This window comes from Malaya genurostris, chromosome 3 (genome assembly GCF_030247185.1).
Source record: "Malaya genurostris strain Urasoe2022 chromosome 3, Malgen_1.1, whole genome shotgun sequence".
Taxonomy (NCBI): domain Eukaryota; kingdom Metazoa; phylum Arthropoda; class Insecta; order Diptera; family Culicidae; genus Malaya; species Malaya genurostris.
This window is the reverse complement of record NC_080572.1, coordinates 248,566,019-248,586,517: the sequence shown is the minus strand read 5'-3', so window position 1 is coordinate 248,586,517 and position 20,499 is coordinate 248,566,019. Positions and strand designations below refer to the sequence as shown.

General features: G+C 37.9%; 1 protein-coding gene across 9 annotated transcripts in view; it reads right to left on the bottom strand.

Moving 5' to 3' along the window:
- The window catches only part of LOC131435325 (protein GDAP2 homolog), a 215,121-nt gene that overhangs the window by 104,356 nt on the left and 90,266 nt on the right, over positions 1 to 20,499 (bottom strand). For 6 of the 9 annotated variants that reach the window (XM_058603073.1, XM_058603076.1, XM_058603077.1 and 3 more), the window contains exons 6-8: positions 18,457 to 18,566; positions 18,137 to 18,376; positions 4,804 to 4,928 (exon numbers count right to left, since the gene is read on the bottom strand). In XM_058603073.1, coding sequence (XP_058459056.1) covers positions 4,804 to 4,928; positions 18,137 to 18,376; positions 18,457 to 18,566 — 475 coding nt within the window. Of the gene's footprint in view, positions 1 to 4,803; positions 4,929 to 5,022; positions 5,411 to 16,618; positions 16,662 to 18,136; positions 18,377 to 18,456; positions 18,567 to 20,499 lie in introns of those variants that run through there. The other 3 variants (XM_058603080.1, XM_058603079.1, XM_058603084.1) reach the window with 3 other exon arrangements.

Here is a 20,499-nt window from a genome sequence, read left to right as displayed (position 1 = left end):
AAGTTTGTGAAAATCGGTTCAGCCATCTCCAAGAAAAGTAAGTGCACATTTTTGTTACATACATACACACATACACACACAGACATTTGCTCAGTTCGTCGAATGGTATATGACATTCGCCCCTCCGGGCCTCGGTTTGAAACTCGGTTTTCACAGCGATTGCATAGCCTTTCTATATGAGAAAGGCAATAAATGTTTATACTCAGATTCAATTCCGGATGTTGAAGTGCAATGCAATCAACATCTTATTATCTTCGTTCCATATCTCATTCATTATTTGAAATTAAGTTGAACAAAATTTTCGGCAATTTTAATGGATAAGCACTGATTTCAAATCGACTTTCATCAGGCCTATAATTCGAGCAGTAATAGAAATAAACATCTAACGAGAAAACCAGACTGAAAAAAGACCGAAGAATGAAACAGAGAAAATTAAAATTTGCGAACAAACTACCGCTGAAACAGAACCCGAGCACGTAAGTTCTGCTACCTGGGGAAATGGTTCTACCCTGCATGTGAAACACACGAAAAAATTGTCAAATTGAATCGAAAAAACCATGCATGTTGAAGATTGTTATAATTATCTCGCTGCCATTGGAATACTTCAGTTGGCAAAACAATTTCTTCGGAAGTAAAAAGATGTTGCGATATAGGAGTCCCGTCTCTAAGAATTGTCCCGGGTTGACGATTCAATGCGTAGGGCACCGGTCTTACAAACCAGTTGTCGTATGTTCGAGCCCCGACCTGGAAGGAATCGTAGTGTCAGTAGAACCGTAGCACCAGCCATGTAATGGTTCTGTACACTCTGAAACGGCTGCGAAGTTTGTTGAAACAGAAGGTCAAATTTCACTACAGGAATTGCTTTGCCATCAAAATCAAATTTTTATTCAAAAATTTGACAGACTTTGTGAAAATCATTAGTATAACACTTTTTTGTAGGTTTTGTCATTTAAAAAAAATTGTTAAAAAAGTTTGACACTTTTCAAAAGCCAGTCCAGAGCAATTTAAGCAAAGTGACGTTTTGGGACAAAGTCTGCATGTCACAAAGTTCCATTCAAATCTGAGAGAAGGCTGCAAACTGCGAATACGATTTAGCGCGAAACTCGTCTAATAATAATCGATAGGAAATAAATAGTTTCTAATAGTACTGTTGCTGTACCGTTCAATTCTACTATGTCATGCCATTACACTCTCACAAAGTCACTATTATTACAGTCATTATTTTCACAAAAGTGTATCGAACGTTATAATACAGATACGTATTTCGGAATGTTATTTACATCCTTCTTCAGTGTATCGGTTTTATCATTTTATTCTTAATAAACTATAACGATAACGTTTTTTTCGGCTTATACTCGCCGATTCAGGTATGGTCATTTAGGGGTTAGCCTATGTTTGTGCTTAGGGCAACGTTTTCGTTCGGCACGTCAGGAAAGACGTGGTACTTCGGTACCAACTGAATAAGTGTTTTGCAAGTAGCATTAACTTTACGTCTGCTTAGCGGTTCAAGTTGAACTGTTTAAGTTTGCAATAAGCAGTTCAATTTGAACTGCTCTGCACTGACGAGTCGAAGACGAAACGTAAAGAATAATAATAAATAGTTTGCCTAGTGATAATCGACTAGGTCAATTTTAAGCAACCATTAAAATTCTTCATGATTGACAATATCCCCACAATTTGTTCACAGTTACTGATTCCATCGAATGTTTTTATGCCATTAGAATTAGTCAGAACATAATTTGCTAGCACAGTCCAATAATCGAATTGTAAAATGATCGGAAATGACTAGATTTTCTTCTTCTGCCTCTAGATGACGTGACCTTTCTCTTGAAAAAAGCCGGTTAATGGTAAAACTTTTAAGGTATACTGTCAGTTAATTTTCGTCTAATGGGATTTACTTTCTCTGAATCTCGACTAATGTCGTTTTTCATTGAGAACACTCGTGGAGTGTTTTGCTCGATTCGTGCACTTTTCGTGCAGTCGGGCAATCAAAACAGGTGCACTTGTGTTTCATTGATTTGCACCTCACAAAAAATGCACTTTCGGGGCAATTCGCGGGCAACTATTTTGCACCCGTTTTCTTTTCCGAGCAGCATGTATGCAAACCAAACTTTACAAAACTGTTTCATTGATCGGCTGTCAGGGCAACACACTGGCACCGAGCGAGTGGAATCAATGAAAAACGACATAAGGCTTGGCTAATCGCAGCAGGCATCAGGAAAGAAAATTCGTTCTTTCTTACAACTCACTCGAAAAATCTCCACACGTATTGCAGAGCAACGTGCTTACATATTAATGGCGTTTTCGTTTTTAATTTTCACTACACCGGTGCAGTGCTACACTGAGGCATCCATAAACAAACAAAAATGACGAAAACATAAACAGTAACCATTGACTACAACAAACGATTCCATTACACAGAGCTACACCAAACATTTGATGAGTGCTACACCAGTGGTATCGGTGCAGAAAAAGTGTAGCACTGGTGTAGTGCAATTGGCAAAAACGAATGGTTTCAGTGCAGCATTCGCTACACCAGTGTAATGCAATTTAAAAACGAAAACGACATAAGAGTCTGATCGGAAGTTTCGTGGATACAATCGATTCAAAAGCTCACCATTTCATAATTGAACCAATAGTCATCTTTCCTCTCGATCCACCTCATTTTTAGCAAAATTACTCGATCTACAATCTACAGATTACAATATAATTGGAAACTTTAACTAAATAGAGTAAAATAATAGAAAATTTGGTGCACTACTTTTGTTATAGCGACACTGAAACTCGAAGTTTGTGCGTTAATTTTTGGTATAGTTTTTGAACAAATGCCTCACTCAACTCAAAGAAACATAGAAAATCTCACTTAGCTATTCGATTAATTGTAGGGGAAGATGGGTAAAACGCACCCCCGAGGCAAAATGCACCTTTTGTTTTTCTCAAAAGTTACCAATTTTTTTCACTGAAATTACTATAAAAGATTACTATAAAATTTTGATAGCGATGGTTCAATCATATCTGGAAAAATAAAAAAACAAACAATTATGTCTCTGTTATAGGAATTTTTGATGTTCGTTCCATAGTAGGGGAATTTTCTAGGGTGAGAAAGATGTAATTATGTAACCAGCGAACTTCTTTGCCAATCATTCGGGTTTTTAAAATTAGTTCTAATACAGACGATGTATTTGCGATTTTATAGAAAAATCGTCAAATTTATCGTCTCATATTTTTGGGAGCAAAACGACCCGAATCGTGTGAGGCAAAATGCTCAAGAATTCGCTTACAAAAATTATCCATAAGTTATCAATTTAATGAATAATAGTGAACAATCTTCCACCTGGCCAATATTTCGATAACGAAAAGTCTAAAGCTTTCTTTAAATATGAAGAAGAAGCTTTATGTTGCCCTGTGGTTGTCATGAGCTTTAATCCGTTGTTTAGGATCATCCTGCCTCTATGTTCAGATAATAGTTACTTCGCGTATTTTAAAATATATATTTCTCATGTTTTCCACGATCGGGCGTCATGCCCCGCATATATTTCAATAGACAATTTTTAAAGGTTTTTGAAAATAAGATATTTCGTGTATTTTTCAATGCATTCAGCGAGTATTTGTACGTAATTTTGAGAAATAATGATTACGAAAGATAGTCATGCATGAAACTCTTTCGTGTTATTCTCTATAGTTAAGATATAGCTACATTTCCTTAGAGGGTGCGTTTTACCCCATCTACCCCTATAAGCTGAATACTGGGACTGAGATGATTAAAGGTACGATTACCCAAAGTGACACTTGGCCTAGGTTGGCGTTTGAATGCATAATGCCTTCGCTGAGAATACGTAGATAGTTCCTTTTCGGTGTTTACTACTAAAATTTCACGGAACTTTCGGAACCGGAATCGGGAAACTTGTTGTAGGGAGACCGGAACTAAACCTTCCCCGGATTGGCGGTTCAATGCACAGGACGCTGGTCTTACAAGCCAGTTGTCGTTATATTTGAACCCCAACCTGGAAGGATTCCTAGCGCCAATAAGATCGTATCACTAATGTTGCAATGTTTGTATACGCTACGAATCTACTGTGAGGTCTGTTGTAACAGAACGATCAAATGACACAAATTGAATGTAATACCACAGAAAACAGATATACAACCTCGCACTTGAACTGTGTGCAAAATTTTGAATGTGCAGCGTGGCGAATTCTTATAGATGTCACTGCGATCGACACTATTTGGGGTGCTGCATTCACTTCACGCAAAATTTTTGTTTTGCTTTTGATTAAAACCACAAGTTTTTGTTTGTTTTATTCTTATTGATTTCATGTGTGATTTAAACGACATGGAAATGAAGTTGTCTTTTGCACTTAGGGAAATCGTGCGAGAAGTGTTCAAATTGTTGTAGTTGAAATATTTCTGAAATGCGCTGGATAGTTTTGTTATCGTGACGGAAAGTATTGGAACGTTTTTAGTCGAGTAGGTGGAAGTAATGAGCTTTTGGTTTCCAACGTTTAGCAAATTTAGAATTTACACAAGTTTTTCAACAAAGATTGGTTCTAGTCTGTATATCTGTTATCTGTAACAATACCAACACTATGCTTCCACCCTACATGACAATATTGTAGTGCTTTAAGAAGCAAAACCAAGGCATGTAGATCGTTCGTGCAATAAAAATTCATTCGATAAAATGAAAACAAGCTCAACTACTCATCTCATGATTTCGTGCAGACTGATCAAACTTCTTCACCTAAAAGTACATAATTCTAATTTCTTCGCACTGTAATTGACATGCTATTATTTCACAGAACTCACCTGCATATGCGTAAATGAATGCTGTCCACCACCCATATGAGAGGAAAGGCTTAGATTGATGTTGTTGTACTCCAAATCGGAACCCATTTCCAAATCGTGTGGGCAGGTGTCGGAATCGTCGTCAGCTAAAAATAGAAAAAAAAACAAATCAATTAAACAGAGTGATCAGTACAATTTTTGCCAGAACATTAATCGAAATGCGAATCTGAATTTCCCTACACGAAAACTCGAACGAATCGTTTATCATATTCTGCGGAATATGTCCTGTCTTCCCTTTGTCACAACGAACGGATAGTATGTAATTCAATCTCTGCTCCACAGTCGTTTGCTTCGCTATCAAATCCACCCCTCGCGCACACACCCGCTCTTTGTGGGAGTAACGCACCGTAGCCGAAGTCGTAGCCTAGATGTTGATTTGAAATGCAAACATAATTTTGTGTTGGTTTTGGTTGTGTGATTTTTTCGATAAGAAAAATTGCACTTCAGGCTTTCTCTCTGGTGCTGGCCGGGTTCAGCATCCGCCGACACTGTCGTTGTGATACGTGCAACGAAGAAGGACAAACATCATGTGAGATCAGACACAGCGCCGGAGCCCCGATCACCATGGCAGACGAAAACAAACTGCGGCAGCTGGATCTCGATCGAGAACTCGTACCCCCAAACGGGCGGGAACTTACCGTTGTGCTAACACAAGTAACAGAAGCATCAGACGGAGTTCATGACGGAGTGAGAGCAAATCTCGCTCGGTTCCTCGGAGAGATTTGAGCCAGAACATTCATCATCAGTTCATCATAACAGCAAAGCAGATAACGATCTGCTTGGGAATGCGGTAGAATCTCGGCTCACGAGATCAGTTGTTAAGGTTTGATTTGATCGATTAGTAGCCGAGAGTTGGCGTTGTTCAAACAACAACAAAATTCATCTTGTTATCAGATGAACTAAGTATATTGTAGTAATGATTTCAATTGTAGCGGTTACAGACTTACAGATTTGGAACGAATCTTAGTATCAACAAGATCATAGTAACAGGTCGGCTGAAAAGTTCGTATCGTTTCTATGAGAGGGCGCCACAAGAATTAAATTCATGCCATTTTCAGTTAGTACCAACCTTCAAAAGATACGTGTATAAATTTGACAGCTGTCTTATTATTAGTTTGTGAGATATTGCATTTTGAGTGAAGCTACTTTTGTTATTGTGAAAAAATGGAAAAAAATGGAATTTCGTGTGTTGATGAAACACTACTTTTTGATGAAAAAAAGTACCGCCGATACCAAAAAATGGCTTGATGAGTGTTATCCAGACTCTGCACCGGGCGAAGCAACAATTCGTAAGTGGTTTGCAAAATTTCGTACTGGTCATATGAGCACCGAAGACGATGAACGCAGTGGACATCCAAAAGAGGCTGTTACCGATGAAAACGTGAAAAAAATCCACAAAATGATTTTCAATGACCGTAAAGTGAAGTTGATCGAGATAGCTGACACCAAGGGGATGACGCTTAGAACAATGTGCCAATCACACATTAACACAATGCGTTGGCGCATTTATCAATATTGGCACTTTCGTTTTCATACAGTTGCACAGTTGCGGCACACAAAGGGCTCAGTTTTGACAAGTAGCTGTTTCATGGGGAACAGCGTGGCTCACTTAGACTCACAGTATATCACGTGTTTTTTTTTAGAGGCACAATATAGTTTGTGTTAAGCGACTCTCCCCTTAGCTGACACCCAAAAGATATCAAAGGAACGTGTTGGACATATTATTCACGAATATTTGGATATGAGAAAGCTTTGTGCAAAATGGGTGCCGCGTGAGCTCACAATCGATCAAAAACAACAACGAAAAACCATGCTGAAATTGAACGAATTGGGCTTCGAATTGCTCCCTCATCCACCGTATTCTCCAGATTTGGCCCCCAGTGACTTTTTCCTGTTCTCAGACCTCAAGAGAATGCTCGCTGGTAAAAAATTTAGAAACAATGAAGAGGTAATCGCTGAAACTGAGGCCTATTTTGAGGCAAAGGACAAATCGTACTACAAAAATGGTATCGAAAAGTTGGAAGATCGCTATAATCGCTGTATCGCCTCTGATGGCAATTATGTTGAATAATAAAAACGAATTTTGGCAAAAAATGTGTGTTTCTATTAAACGATACGAACTTTTCAGCCGAACTGTTACTAGTATCGCAAATAACCTATATTTTAAGATTCGACCGCCCAGCGTGTTGAAATGGAAAGTCGATTTTTGCATCAGAATTTTTTAACTATACTTTACAGATATTGTCCCATTGAAAATCAACTCTATGGGTGGTAACAGTGAAGGCAAGTGAAATGGAAACAAAGTTGAAGTCATAAATCATTGTTATTTTTCGCAAACTATATCTTCAATATTGTACTTTTCAACTTGAATACAGTCCGCCTTGGTATCGCTTACGGAAAACCGCACCTAATTTATTAAAACGCTCTTAATCCACCTAGCAGTGAGATGATACCTTTTTGCCTTTCTCATATAGAAAGGTTATGCAATCACTTGAAAAACCGACTAGTGAAAACTGGCCCGGAGGGCCAAGTGTCATATACCATTCGACTCAGTTCATCGAGCTGAGCAATGTCTGTGTGTGTATGTGTGTGTATGTATGTGTGTGTATGTGTCAAATAATCTCACTAGGTTTTCTCGGAGATGGCTGAACCGATTTTAACAAACTTAAATGCAAATGAAAGATCTCGTGGTGCCATACGGAATTCCTAAATTTCATCCGGATCCGACTTCCGGTTCCGGAGTTATAGGGTAAAGTGTGTTACATATTGTACACCGTCACTTAAACCGGCGAAGCAAAAAACGTAAAAATTTTCTAAACTGGTCTCGAAACTACACAAATCGATAGTCATTATCAATAGGCAACTACACAAACCGATTCCGGCTATCCTGGTTCCCGGTATCCGGTTCCGGAAGTGCCGGAAATAGTAGTCATATGTACCAAAATGGATCTCACTCACTTTTCTCACTTTGGTTTGACCGATTTCCTCAAACTTAGATTCAAATGAAAGGTCTTACGGTCCCATACGGAATTGCTGAATTTTATAAGGATCCGACTTCCGGTTCCGGAGTTATATATAGTTATAGGTATACCGGTTCTCGGGTTTCGGTGCCGGAAGTGCATATAATAGTGAACCCACTTCGTTTTCTTAAGGATGACCTACGCAATCAAAGCACTGTTTTTATTCTGTGTGTTATGCACAAACAATCTCTTGGTTTCTTTCATAAAGCGAAGAGAAAAATTTTGAATAGAATACCCCAATATTATATACATGAGAAAGGCATCATTACACCACTAGGTGGATTAAAACAGGTTCAGCATGTGTCTTTCGCGTGAATATTCTTCGTTGTGTTTAGTTTTCATGAAATTATTTTAATGATCGTCGTTTAAATAAATTGTAATTAAAATTTTTTAACAGGAATACAAATCTGAAATAGAATTGTCTGAAACCTAAAAACTATTCCTTTAAATCTGAATGTGTCCATGAGATGTAAAAGTGAGTTCCTCTTTAAAGTTTTTGTCATTGTTTATGGTACTTCCTGAAACGGTACTCAGAAACCAGCATAACCAAAAATAGTTTGTATGCCCATGAATTAGTATGACGAATAAATTGAAATTTTGAACTTTAAAAACTCATCACCCTGTAATTTCAAAATTGAAAGTCGGAATCGGATAAAATTCACCAATTTTGCATGGGACCATGAGTTTATTTTAATTTAAATTTTTGTTTACTAAATTCGTTTTAGCCTTCTTTTAGCTTCTCCATTCCCGATTCTTTCGGAAACGGAATTAAGAAATCGGTGTAACCAAAGTCAGTTAAATTCACCTAATGAATTAATCATTAGGGTTGAAATTTTTAAAAATCAGTGTAGCCATCTTTGAGAAATCGTAGTGCGTTTCACATAAAATGTTTGGGTACCTTCCGGGATCGAAAACCGAATACCGGTAAAACAAAAATGAGTTTATTTGGTCGTCGACTCTCAAAATCTGTGAACCCGATAAATTTATGTAAAATGTTTACACTAATCACCCTGTATCTACGGAACCGGAAGTCGGATCTGATTGAAAAACAAGCAGTTTTTATGGGAGCTTAAGACCTTTTATTTGAATGTTAGATGATCGGTTAAGCCATCTACTAGCAAAATGAGTGACATTATTTTAATTTCGCATATATGATCCTGTAGCTATGGAATCAGAAGTCAGATCCAAATGAAATTCAGAAACCTTATATCGGAGCATGAGACTGTTTATATGAGTCTGAGTTTGTACAAATCAGTTAAGTCACTTCCGAGAAAAATAATGAAATTCATTTTTCACACACAAATTTGCTTATCTCGACGAACTTTTTCGAATGGTATAAGGGTGTACGAAGTTGTGTTCTTCCAGCAATTATTGTTGCAAGCAGTAGAAACCAATATAAATATGAAATTGTTTTGAATTTGAAAATACTGCCATCTTTCTAATACATATGTCATATTCGAACGATTATGTTGCCAAAAACGAACCGTACTAAAATCAAAACGTCATGAAAAAGAGTGCTGTGCATAGTTTTTTAGGTGCTAAGAAATAATTGCATGAAACAGTATTGAAAATCCTGTCTCACTTTGCTCCGAAACATCGCTTTATCATCAAGCGCGTAAAACTCTTTACTGCTATATCGATATCTCCGATAACAATGGACGGATTTTGACAATCTATGGCTTGTTGGACAGCTGTTACCGTGCGGAATATTCTGTTTCAAAGGTCAATTGTAACAGATATTGTCAAAAAATCGAAAATTTTGACATAAAACTTCGGGGAAACCTTTCATTAGCGAATAGTTTGATCAAAATCGGTCCAGCCATCTCCGAGATCTCAACCTCTTTGTTGACAACACACACACACACACACACAAAATATTTTTTCTGAAGTTTGAGCGAATTATATACCAATTTTTCATATTTATAATAAAAAAAAACTGTTTTAATCCACCTAGTGGTGTAATGATGCCTTTCTCATATCAATCATACTATCATAATATGCACTCACGGAGACGGCTTAACCGATTTTCACAAACTAAGATTCAAACGAAAGGTCTCATGGTGCCATAGCCCGCTATTGAATTTCATTTGTATCCGATTTCCGGTTCCGGAGATTCATGGTAATATGTGAAAATTTGAGAAAAAGTGTACACTCTATTTTCTCTAAAACGGCTCAACAGATTTTCACAAACTGAGATTCACATGAAAGATTTTATAGTTTCCTAAAAATTCCTATAACATTTTATCCGGATCCGACTTCCGGTTCCGGAACTAAAGCGTGGTTAGTGGAAAATTACCAATTTCATTAGTATTTTTTCACGAACAATGGTCAAAAACAGGTACAAATCTAATACAACTGTCTGATAAATTCTTCTAGTTTGCAGAGATTGTTAGTTTGTGGACAGGGAAACTTAATTCAGCATTATTGGTCCCCCCTTTTAGTGTTCGAAAGTAATGAAGAAAAACTCAAAAATAGAATTCACTTCGATTTCTCTGCGATGCTTGAACCGATTTTCACAAATCTTGATTTGAAGTAATGCTCATATTATCTTTAAAACTACTGTGAAATTTCACTCGGATCTGACTTCCGGTTCCGCAGTTACAGAGCGATGAGTGTCAAAGTTTTCAAGTGGCCATATAGAATGAGAATATGTACAACACCGGTGCGTGGTGGTACGTTGGAAGAAGAAGACACAAAACGAACGATTTGTGCTTTGTTTTATTTCGTACACACGATAAAGAAAACGAAACGGTTTCTGATGTCTGCTACTGGTGTGTGATATTGGTAAAAGACGGTGCTGCGGTTGATAACAATTTTAGCTATTTCATGATAAGTGTGACCAAAAGAATAAAAGAATGTCAATGAATTTAAATCTATTTGAAAAAAATATGCAATTTTCACAGCCAGTAGTGCAGTTATAACGTACCGGTGGTGTAGTGATGTTTATTATAACAATAATAATAATAATCCTACTACATTTTTTTATGCTGCAGATTTATGCTGTTTAGCTTGACTTACATATGCCAAAGTAACAGAAACGCTTTTCTTGTTAGATTTCGTTAAATTGGTGTATCCGAAATAGAACATGAGATAGTAAGTCTATCTTTAACTAAGTTCAAAAATGTTTTAATTTGGAGGTCATGTTTGTTGCCGGTAAACGAACCAACTTCGGCTATTCCGTTCATCTGAATCCGGTTTGGGAAGAATTGGAAATTGTGATTAAAAACTGCAAAAGGGTCTCACTCACTTTTCTTCAAGATGGCCGAATCGATTTTCACAAACTTATAGGTTCAAAGGAAAAGTCTTACAGTTTCATACGGCGTGCGGTAAAATAACTGAGAATTTCGATAAATAAATTTTATTTTTCTATTTCACGAAAAATCGGAAGATTTCAGAGTATATTTTTTTAAAGTTCAATTGACTTCTTCTTAGACATATTTTTTATAGAAGCTATAGATTTCTTATTTTAAATGTCGGAAAATATTGTGGCTAAAACCACATGCGCCCTTTTCATAAATTAATCTTATTTTCTTTATAGTTTCCTTATATCACATGTTGGTGGGGAAAGGGTTCCAATCAGCTTTACAGCCCTGTCCAAAATGTGTTTCCCTCCCCGTTAGTTTGTATCAGACCGAATTAGCGCATGCGCTCCATATAAACGCCTCTTTCAATATGAGGAAATTTTTTTTTTTTTTTTTTTTTTTTGTTTCGATTATAGAGGTTTTAACCTTAAGGTCATTCGCCTCTTCGGGGCAGAAAAATTTTCTGACCCTATGTGCGGGGTTGGGAATCGAACCCAGGTGGGCTGCGTGAAAGGGCATCGACTTACCCATCACGCTATACCCGTCCCCTGAGGAAATTATATTATTACCCAACAGTTTTTATTATTAATTTATGTTGGTTTTCTTACCTTTGGTCATAGTTTATATTCTGTTTTACCTTAATTCCAGTGGTTCTATTCAATTGTGTTTCGTATGTGTCTTTTGTTGTCATTCTATTTTATTTTCATTCCGTTTATTTGCTGATATGTTATTTCATTTCCTTAAATGTCAAAGTTAGTTGTATGTAGTGGTGTTTTTATTTTTACCCATGTTCCATTTTGTATCTAAGATTTCCTAAAAGTGTTAAATTAATTATTTTCCAATTTTTCAGCTCCACATCTATCACATTTGTTCCTGCTTTTCTTGAATATCTTACTATTTATTCGAATTTATTATTCATGTTCATCCTTTTCCGAAAAAAAAGAGAAGAAAGGATTAGTGTTTTTGATGACATCTTTGTAAGGCCGGTCATGATGGTTTGACGGAAAAGAACTGAGCAGGTTCACATTTCGTTATCTGACAGACATGACAGTATGAGTAAATTCTCATAAAAATAATTTTTCGTGATGCACTAGTTCCACCTATATTGTAATGCGCGAACTATTTACTATCGGTACACCCCTTGTGTTATGTAAAAGTTTTTTTTTACTAGTTGGTTTCCCCTCGTTTGTCAACACCGATCAGCTGCTTGCAGGGATGCCTGATTTCATTAAAATATTTGAAAGTGAATCGTCACAATAAATTATTGGATTACGTTGATAATATATTTAACTTTTTCCCGATGTTGGAAGGTTTACCATTTATTTGACTCAACGTTGTTCATCTAGACTATTTTTATTGTGTTGGTAGTCTTCACCCGAAATTAAGTGGCGGCAGACCAGAAGCAAGTAAATATTGTAACAAAACGGGTTCGATTTTGTATTGCGTTGGAGGATGAGAAGTAGGCACAATTATGTATGTAGTTTTGGCAATATTTATTAAATCTGTATCCTGCATGAAATTCGCATGGACGTATACAAATCAATACATTACAGGTAATTCTGTATGAATGGCAACTCTGTTGGTAAATGAAAAAAAACACACAGTCTAGATGACAGACAGGATGTTTTTGATAGGGTAACGTGGCGCCATCATGACACATGTGAGTACTGTCCCAAATAAAGAAATATTCGAAATGACCGTTAAAATGATTGAAGAATCTAATTTGAGTGTCCTGTCTGTTAGTCTGTGGTGTTACCATCCGCTCAGGCACTTTTGGGCATCTGGTGTACACTGACTCACAATCGAAATGCATCACTACCAATTTGATACAACGCACCTAAAGGCACGGTAAAATGTATATTGTACATACACACAAAAACACATACATACACACATGCATACATACCTACATGTATTCCACATGCAAGTATTACAACATTGAGTTACTATTTCTATTCTAATAGATTCTAACTAAAATTTGTGTGCCAATAGTCATCTCATTAGTAGACTCACCATGTTATTTTAGCAATCACTCGACTTTCAAAAAATGAATTGTGATAAAATCGAATGCAAAGTCTTTGCCTCGTCTCTAAGAAGCAATAACGCATAGCAGTAGCTCGGAAGTGGTTCAATACTGCTGTTTTAGCGAAACAAAATGCTCCAAATTTCATGTTACTTCTGAATTAATCTATCAAACAGAGATAACAGATCTCACTATAACTAATGGTTCTCATATATGAAATGACTAATGGATTTGAGATGACCGTTACCCAATTTCTATCTCTTCTAATGGTGGATCGTTAGTCCTGAGCTGAAACGGTGGCCTTTATTACCATTCTTGCATACTCTTACTTACTCTTACTCCTACTCTTACATTTCACTCACACATCATCACGCCCATCAGGTCCCAAACGATACATCCTCACACTACAAACTGGATGAACATCGTTTGACAGCTATCAGTGGTTTGCTCATTGGTTAAGTCATTATTATTTCGTTGTATTCTACAATATTCTATCTTATTCCACAGTAATCCATTGTACACAAACCACCAATAAACATCAAATATGGACTCGATTTACCGTTCATTTGTTGTCATCATCATCAACCCAATTGGGATACGTTCACTCCACTTAATTTCCACTTCACACTGGTAATAAAGGCCGGTAGTATGAAAGTAAAACATAAAAAAGAGCTCAGTTAAGCCCTACCGGCCTCTCCAACCCCGGATGTTGGAGCGTAATGCAATCAACATCTTATTCATTTAATTCGTTCCATATCTTATTCATTTAATTCAATTATGAAGCTAAAAGCTGTAACGCATATCTTTATCAAATTGTAACGCTAATTGATTGTATGTGATGATGTTTGTAATCAGGGTCGGTGAAACATGTTAATCCCAGGTGGGTAATTTTTCGTACCGGGGGGAACGACCCACCATTTCGAAGTATTATTGTAAAAGGTGATTTTTTTGAGGTTAGGATTTTCATGCATTAGTATTTGCTCAGATTTTTTGAGGTTATGATTTTCATGCATTATTATTTGCTCAGTATGCTCTGACATTTCATCATGAATAGACTTACTAACGCGCAACGCCGAATTTTCAGTGAATGGGCCCTAGAAAAGTTGGCAGAAAATCCGCTTTTTTATCGACAAATTTTGTTCAGCGATGAGGCTCATTTCTGGTTGAATGGCTACGTAAATAAGCAAAATTGCCGCATTTGGAGTGAAGAGCAACCAGAAGCCGTTCAAGAACTGCCCATGCATCCCGAAAAATGCACTGTTTGGTGTGGTTTGTACGCTGGTGGAATCATTGGACCGTATTTTTTCAAAGATGCTTTTGGACGCAACGTTACAGTGAATGGCGATCGCTATCGTTCGATGCTAACAAACTTTTTGTTGCCAAAAATGGAAGAACTGAACTTGGTTGACATGTGGTTTCAACAAGATGGCGCTACATGCCACACAGCTCGCGATTCTATGGCCATTTTGAGGGAAAACTTCGGAGAACAATTCATCTCAAGAAATGGACCGGTAAGTTGGCCACCAAGATCATGCGATTTGACGCCTTTAGACTATTTTTTGTGGGGCTACGTCAAGTCTAAAGTCTACAGAAATAAGCCAGTAACTATTCCAGCTTTGGAAGACAACATTTCCGAAGAAATTCGGGCTATTCCGGCCGAAATGCTCGAAAAAGTTGCCCAAAATTGGACTTTCCGAATGGACCACCTAAGACGCAGCCGCGGTCAACATTTAAATGAAATTATCTTCAAAAAGTAAATGTCATGTACCAATCTAACGTTTAAAATAAAGAACCGATGAGATTTTGCAAATTTTATGCGTTTTATTGTTTAAAAAAGTTCTCAAGCTCTTAAAAAATCACCCTTTATAAGTAAAAATTATATTATATAATGGCGTTTTCGTTTTTAATTTGCACTACACCGGTGCAGTGCTACACTGAGGCATGAATAAACGAACAAAAATGACGAAAACATAAACAGTAACCATTGACTACAATAAACGATTCCATTGCACAGAGCTACACCAAACTTTTCATGAGTGCTACACCAGTGGTATCGGTGCAGAAAAAGTGTAGCACTGGTGTAGTGCAATTGGTAAAAACGAACGGTTTAGGTGCAGCTTTCGCTACACCGGTGTAGTGCAATTTAAAAACGAAAACGACATAAGTAAAAATTATATTTATCCTTTAAAAGGGAAAGGTCGATTTTTGACTAAAATTTTGTTTCGGTGTAACTTTGCATGAGACGCGAAAATTCGAAATCTGAAGCGTTTTTGGTATTTTGTCTTGAAACAAAATTGTGCATTTAAAGATCGAATACGACCTAAAACTACTGTGGGGTTGTTCGAGCTGTTGACGTAGGACTACATAACTAGTTTCAAAATCACTCACAAACTTAGATTCAAATAAAAGGTCTTTTGGTCCCATACAAAATTCCTGAATATTATTTGGATCCGGGTCTCGGTTCCGGAGTTATGGGGTAAGATATGCAAAAAAATGAAAATATATGTTCTAACTTTGCTCATAGATGGTGCGACCGATTTTCACAAACTTAGGTTCATATGAAAGATCCTGTGGTCCCATACGTAATTCCTGAATTTCATCTGAATCCGGAAATATAGGGTAAAGTGTGTTAAGAATGTTATACCATCAATGAAAAGGGCGCAACACCGTAAAAAGTTTTCTAAATCGACCTCAATTCTTCTCCAATTGATAGTTTTTATCAGTAGACGGTCAAACAAACCGATTTCGGTTATTCTTTTAAGAATCGAAGAAAATTTTTTTGAAGAATATAACAGTATTATATATGATAGTATAATTGATATGAGAACGGCATCATTACATCACTAGGTGGATTAAAACAGGTTTTTTATTTTGTTTTTTACGTTTCGCATTCAGCTCATCAGTGCATTAGCAGATTATGTTGATCTGCTAATGCCACGTCGCGGATCAACATAATCCGGACTTCTGCTAGCTCAAATGAACCTTGTCACGTCTCAGCTTACTGTTGTATATCTTCACATCCTTACTCTACCTTGAGTACTAGCATTCTATAATTTTGATGTCATGTATTATTTCGAGTTGCAATAAAAATATTCTAATTTATATAAACAATACTAATATTTCCATTGTTTTTCGCTTGCAACTTCAGGTGGATAATTACCCACCTTTGGAATTTTCGGGTAAGTAGTACTACCCACCGTACCCACCTCTTTCACCGGCCCTGTTTGTAATACCGTCAAGCCCACCAACCAATGGGAATAAAAAAAATACAACCAATGGGAGTAAAAAATAAGTAAAAAAATTTTGTATTGAAATTCCTAAACTAATTTCAGGTAACACTTTTAGATTCAAATTTTAACACCCTGAACGTGATTATGGAAAATTAGCTTGAACGCTGTGACACAAAACAATCCAAATGCAAATATTCTCACTTCTCTTCCCGTTCTTTCCTGGCTTCATAGGTATTTTTTTCTCCTTTAGACGTGCTTAGTTTGTTTAGTTATTATGAAAACACCACCTTTCTAAAACGTTACTATTGACTAGAATACCGCTCTACTTCGAAGCCGTTCACCTAACGTACACTTAGATCCGAACTGCTGTCGCAATAAACCGACGACAAATCGCAACCTGCACCGATGATGGGCTGCAATCTACGATTCGTCATTCGATTGTAGTAACGCGAGATAGCAGAACCACCCGAAGCCGGATGTCTGCGTGAGTACGACCGTAGCAGTATGGCATTCCGAAACGCCTGCATGTGCTTACTCATTACCGCAAAGCGATTCCATAAACAGTTCTTCTGTGCAAGGGATGAACCTGCTACTCCATTGATATGGTTAACGTTCAGAACACCAAGCGCCATCCAAGACCAAGACCCAGTACATCCCTGTCACCGTAACACAGCGTATTGAACGTTGTTTTGGTTGCTTTTTTATTGAACAAAGAAATTATCTTATCGTAAAACATAAACTAACGTGCTGTGCGTGCTGATAGCTATCTCCAGGTAGGGTAAATTTGGTCTTCACTGACTATCGAGTAAAGTAGGGGTAGATTAATTACTAGTATGTAACTCTGGTTGGAAAACTAAAGCTGACTTGTCACAAAATAATTCTGATCTTGTTTACCTAATCACTGAAAGATTTCCTAAATAACCTCACATGCCCTAATTAAACACCTAGTGGCAAAGAAACAAATGATCTGTGAACAAAATAGGTTAAGCAAAGTACTAAGAATTACGGAAATGAATCGAAGCTCCATCGTGGCCGAAGCAAAATCTGAACCCATTTGAAATGAAAAACTTACAAAGAGCACAAATATCGTAAAACATCGCGCCTTGATTACCACGCGGAATACCAGACGTTTTAATCTTCACGGAATTCAGGGCACACATCCGGCTCATTAAAGCAATCTGCATCTCATCGTTTACACTAACCTCACAGGACTGAAGCTGGAAGAAGCTGAGTGTAAATTTGGAACCGCAAAAACAAGAACAATGGAAACCATGACACCATGCTTAACAACAGCAGGGTGCTCCCAGGGTGGATTTTGTCGTCGTGTGCATCACAGCAAACTTCCATGTCGCGTGTTCCACGGGTGTCCTTTAGACCGTAGTACAGCAGTACAATCAAACTTTAGAATTACGAGCCATAACCAAAATCGATTTCCGGCTCGTGTTAAGGACCCCGGCAAGCAACAGTGACAGCACGCAACCTCCGAACCGAAGCAACCTTGTCTCAAGGCTAATATTTTGGCTCGTGCAAAATAATTTTCTGAATTTGAATCGCGTGCACATCGAAAGAAGATAGAAGGTCCCCGCCGTTTTCCCGTACCGTGTTTTTGTTAGCGAATAAACAAGCCAATAAAACCTTGCCCTTGAATGTTTGATTTGATTGCGCGGGGATAACGCCAAACGAAACAAATAAAACCATCATCTCCCGGCCACTACCCACCTTCGATCATGACGGAATGCTGCGGATTGCGAATGATGCGGATCTGACGATCGGCTAGCTGCGGTTCACCATACGTGCCGCCGATGTCCTTCGGCAGCTGCCACAGGGCACTTCGTTCCTCGAGCAGGTCACGTGGAAAGTAGAGCGGCGCTAGTACCTCGTAGATGCCACGCTCATTCGGGTCAAGGCAAACTATCACAATCTCGGCTCGGTATTGCTCCAGAAAACGACGGATGGTTCCTGTGGAGAAAGACAAGCACAATGATCATCAATATCCGGACGTAGGTGACAATACCAGGACAGCTGGTTCCGATACTCACTAAGCGCTATGTGTGCAGCGGTGTCTGGTGGGAAGTTTCTCTGCACTGAGCTAATATCACATAAAGCAACGGTTCTTAATCCTAGTTCCTTCGCTTTGTACAAAACGTTTCTGAAAATAGGAGAAGAAAATAGGAATTAGCTGTGAATTGTCTAGAGTATTATTTGTGTGGTGTTTCTTTTGTGGTATATGCCACATTTTCTTTTGCGTAAAACTTTTTATTGGATTCGTGAAAATTGATGAAATTTTAAGATAAACTGGTTCAGAATCAATGTTTCCAGTGAATAACGAAAGAATTTTGAGAAATTTCTTGAATCACATTCCGAATCTTTTGATACGGGAGGAAACCAAAAAGTCATTTCTTTCGTCTAGTTCGTCCAACAGATAATGAAGCGGGCCAAGCAAATCTCCAGCTTGGAGTTTTTCGTCGGCAAGTCCCAACTGGATGTTCCGAAAGAAGTGGCTCAAATGCGAAGAAGCACTTGGTGTAGCAAGCGATCTGCGGGTGCATGAAACGGGTCATGGAAGGCCACGAAACCAACATTGTTGTTTTTGTACCGAAGGAGTCCAATCCGACAAACACGTCAGAGCTCCGCACCCCATAAAGGATGACAAACAATCTACTAGAACCTATTTAAGGGCAATACAGAAAGGATTCATTCACTTCAGGAAGAACGATGAACCCTTCTGACTATAGCTCCTTACAACATCGCGTGAGAAATGACAGAATATCTTTTACGTTTAGCTCCGGAGCAAAAATACGGATACGTAGTGGCGTCAATGCGGGACAATGCACACGAATAATACTCATGGCCGGGTACCCATAAGAAGTACACAGTATTAGAAATACTGAGGTCTTCGATTTGAGTTCGACATGCGATCACTAGATTCGACCGTGAATCATTCGAACTGAGTGACTTTAAGGCTGCTCGGAACGAAAATAAATTCGTTTACAACAAATTCTCTACTGAAGTGCCGTTTGTATCCCACACAGAGTCGCATAGATTTCTGCTTGGAACACAGTACAGTATCCACCAAGTGAATGAGACTGCTCTAGGCTCATTCCATGACAGTAGACACCAGCACGACCATCCAATAGAGAACCGCATAACAAACTATGTTGTTGTTCCAAATAACCAGACAACCATTGCCCACGAAGAGTATGTATAGCTCACATTGAATGTTTTGAAAGGGAACTGCATGTGAGAGTTAGGTCACTAAGAGCTTGAGCTTGAGCTTGAGTGACCACCTCTGGTTGCTACTCTGTTATTGATCGGGATTATCGGGAAATTTTCTAGATGATCCAACCTGGGACTGGTAAATCATCCTTCAATGTACATCTTCTGGTAACCCCAGAATTCATTGATCAGTACCGGCGCCGGCCAGGCCCGAACGTAGATCGTCTAAGGAACGGGAAGGGATGTTAGTCCAACACTTGTTCTTACTAGAGGCCGTATATACTACTGCGCACTCCACAAGTGTCACGGGAGAAGGATATTTGTTAGTAAAAATTTCAGCATTGGTTTTATTAGCGCGCGACTCAGTATGTTCCGGTTTCAAGATGCTCGGATGCACCACTAAACTTACTGACTTCCCGAGTGAACGTTTCAACAATATACTATATTTCAGTCCCGATTCACAGCTCTTATTCGAGCTCTTTAAAAATGAAATTACGAGATACAAAATAAACGAGTGAATAGGATTTAGACAAAATATTTGATTCATTGCATTGACATATTCTAAACAGTTGTTATAAAATCATTTTAAATCACCAAATAAAGGTCAACAGATTTCACGCGCGTCTTGATTCTGTTTTATTTCCGCTTTATTATTTTAATTATTTATTAAAATTATTAATTGGTTATATTGGCTGCCCAGGCTACCGAGAAAAATATTGATTTATTATTTGAAATATTTTCATCAAGTGCTCAAACTTTAGAAAATTTTTCCGAGGCCCGGAGGGCCGAGTGTCATATACCAATCGATTCAGCTCGACGAACTGAGCCAATGTCCGTGTGTGTCTGTATGTGTGTTGTCAACTAAA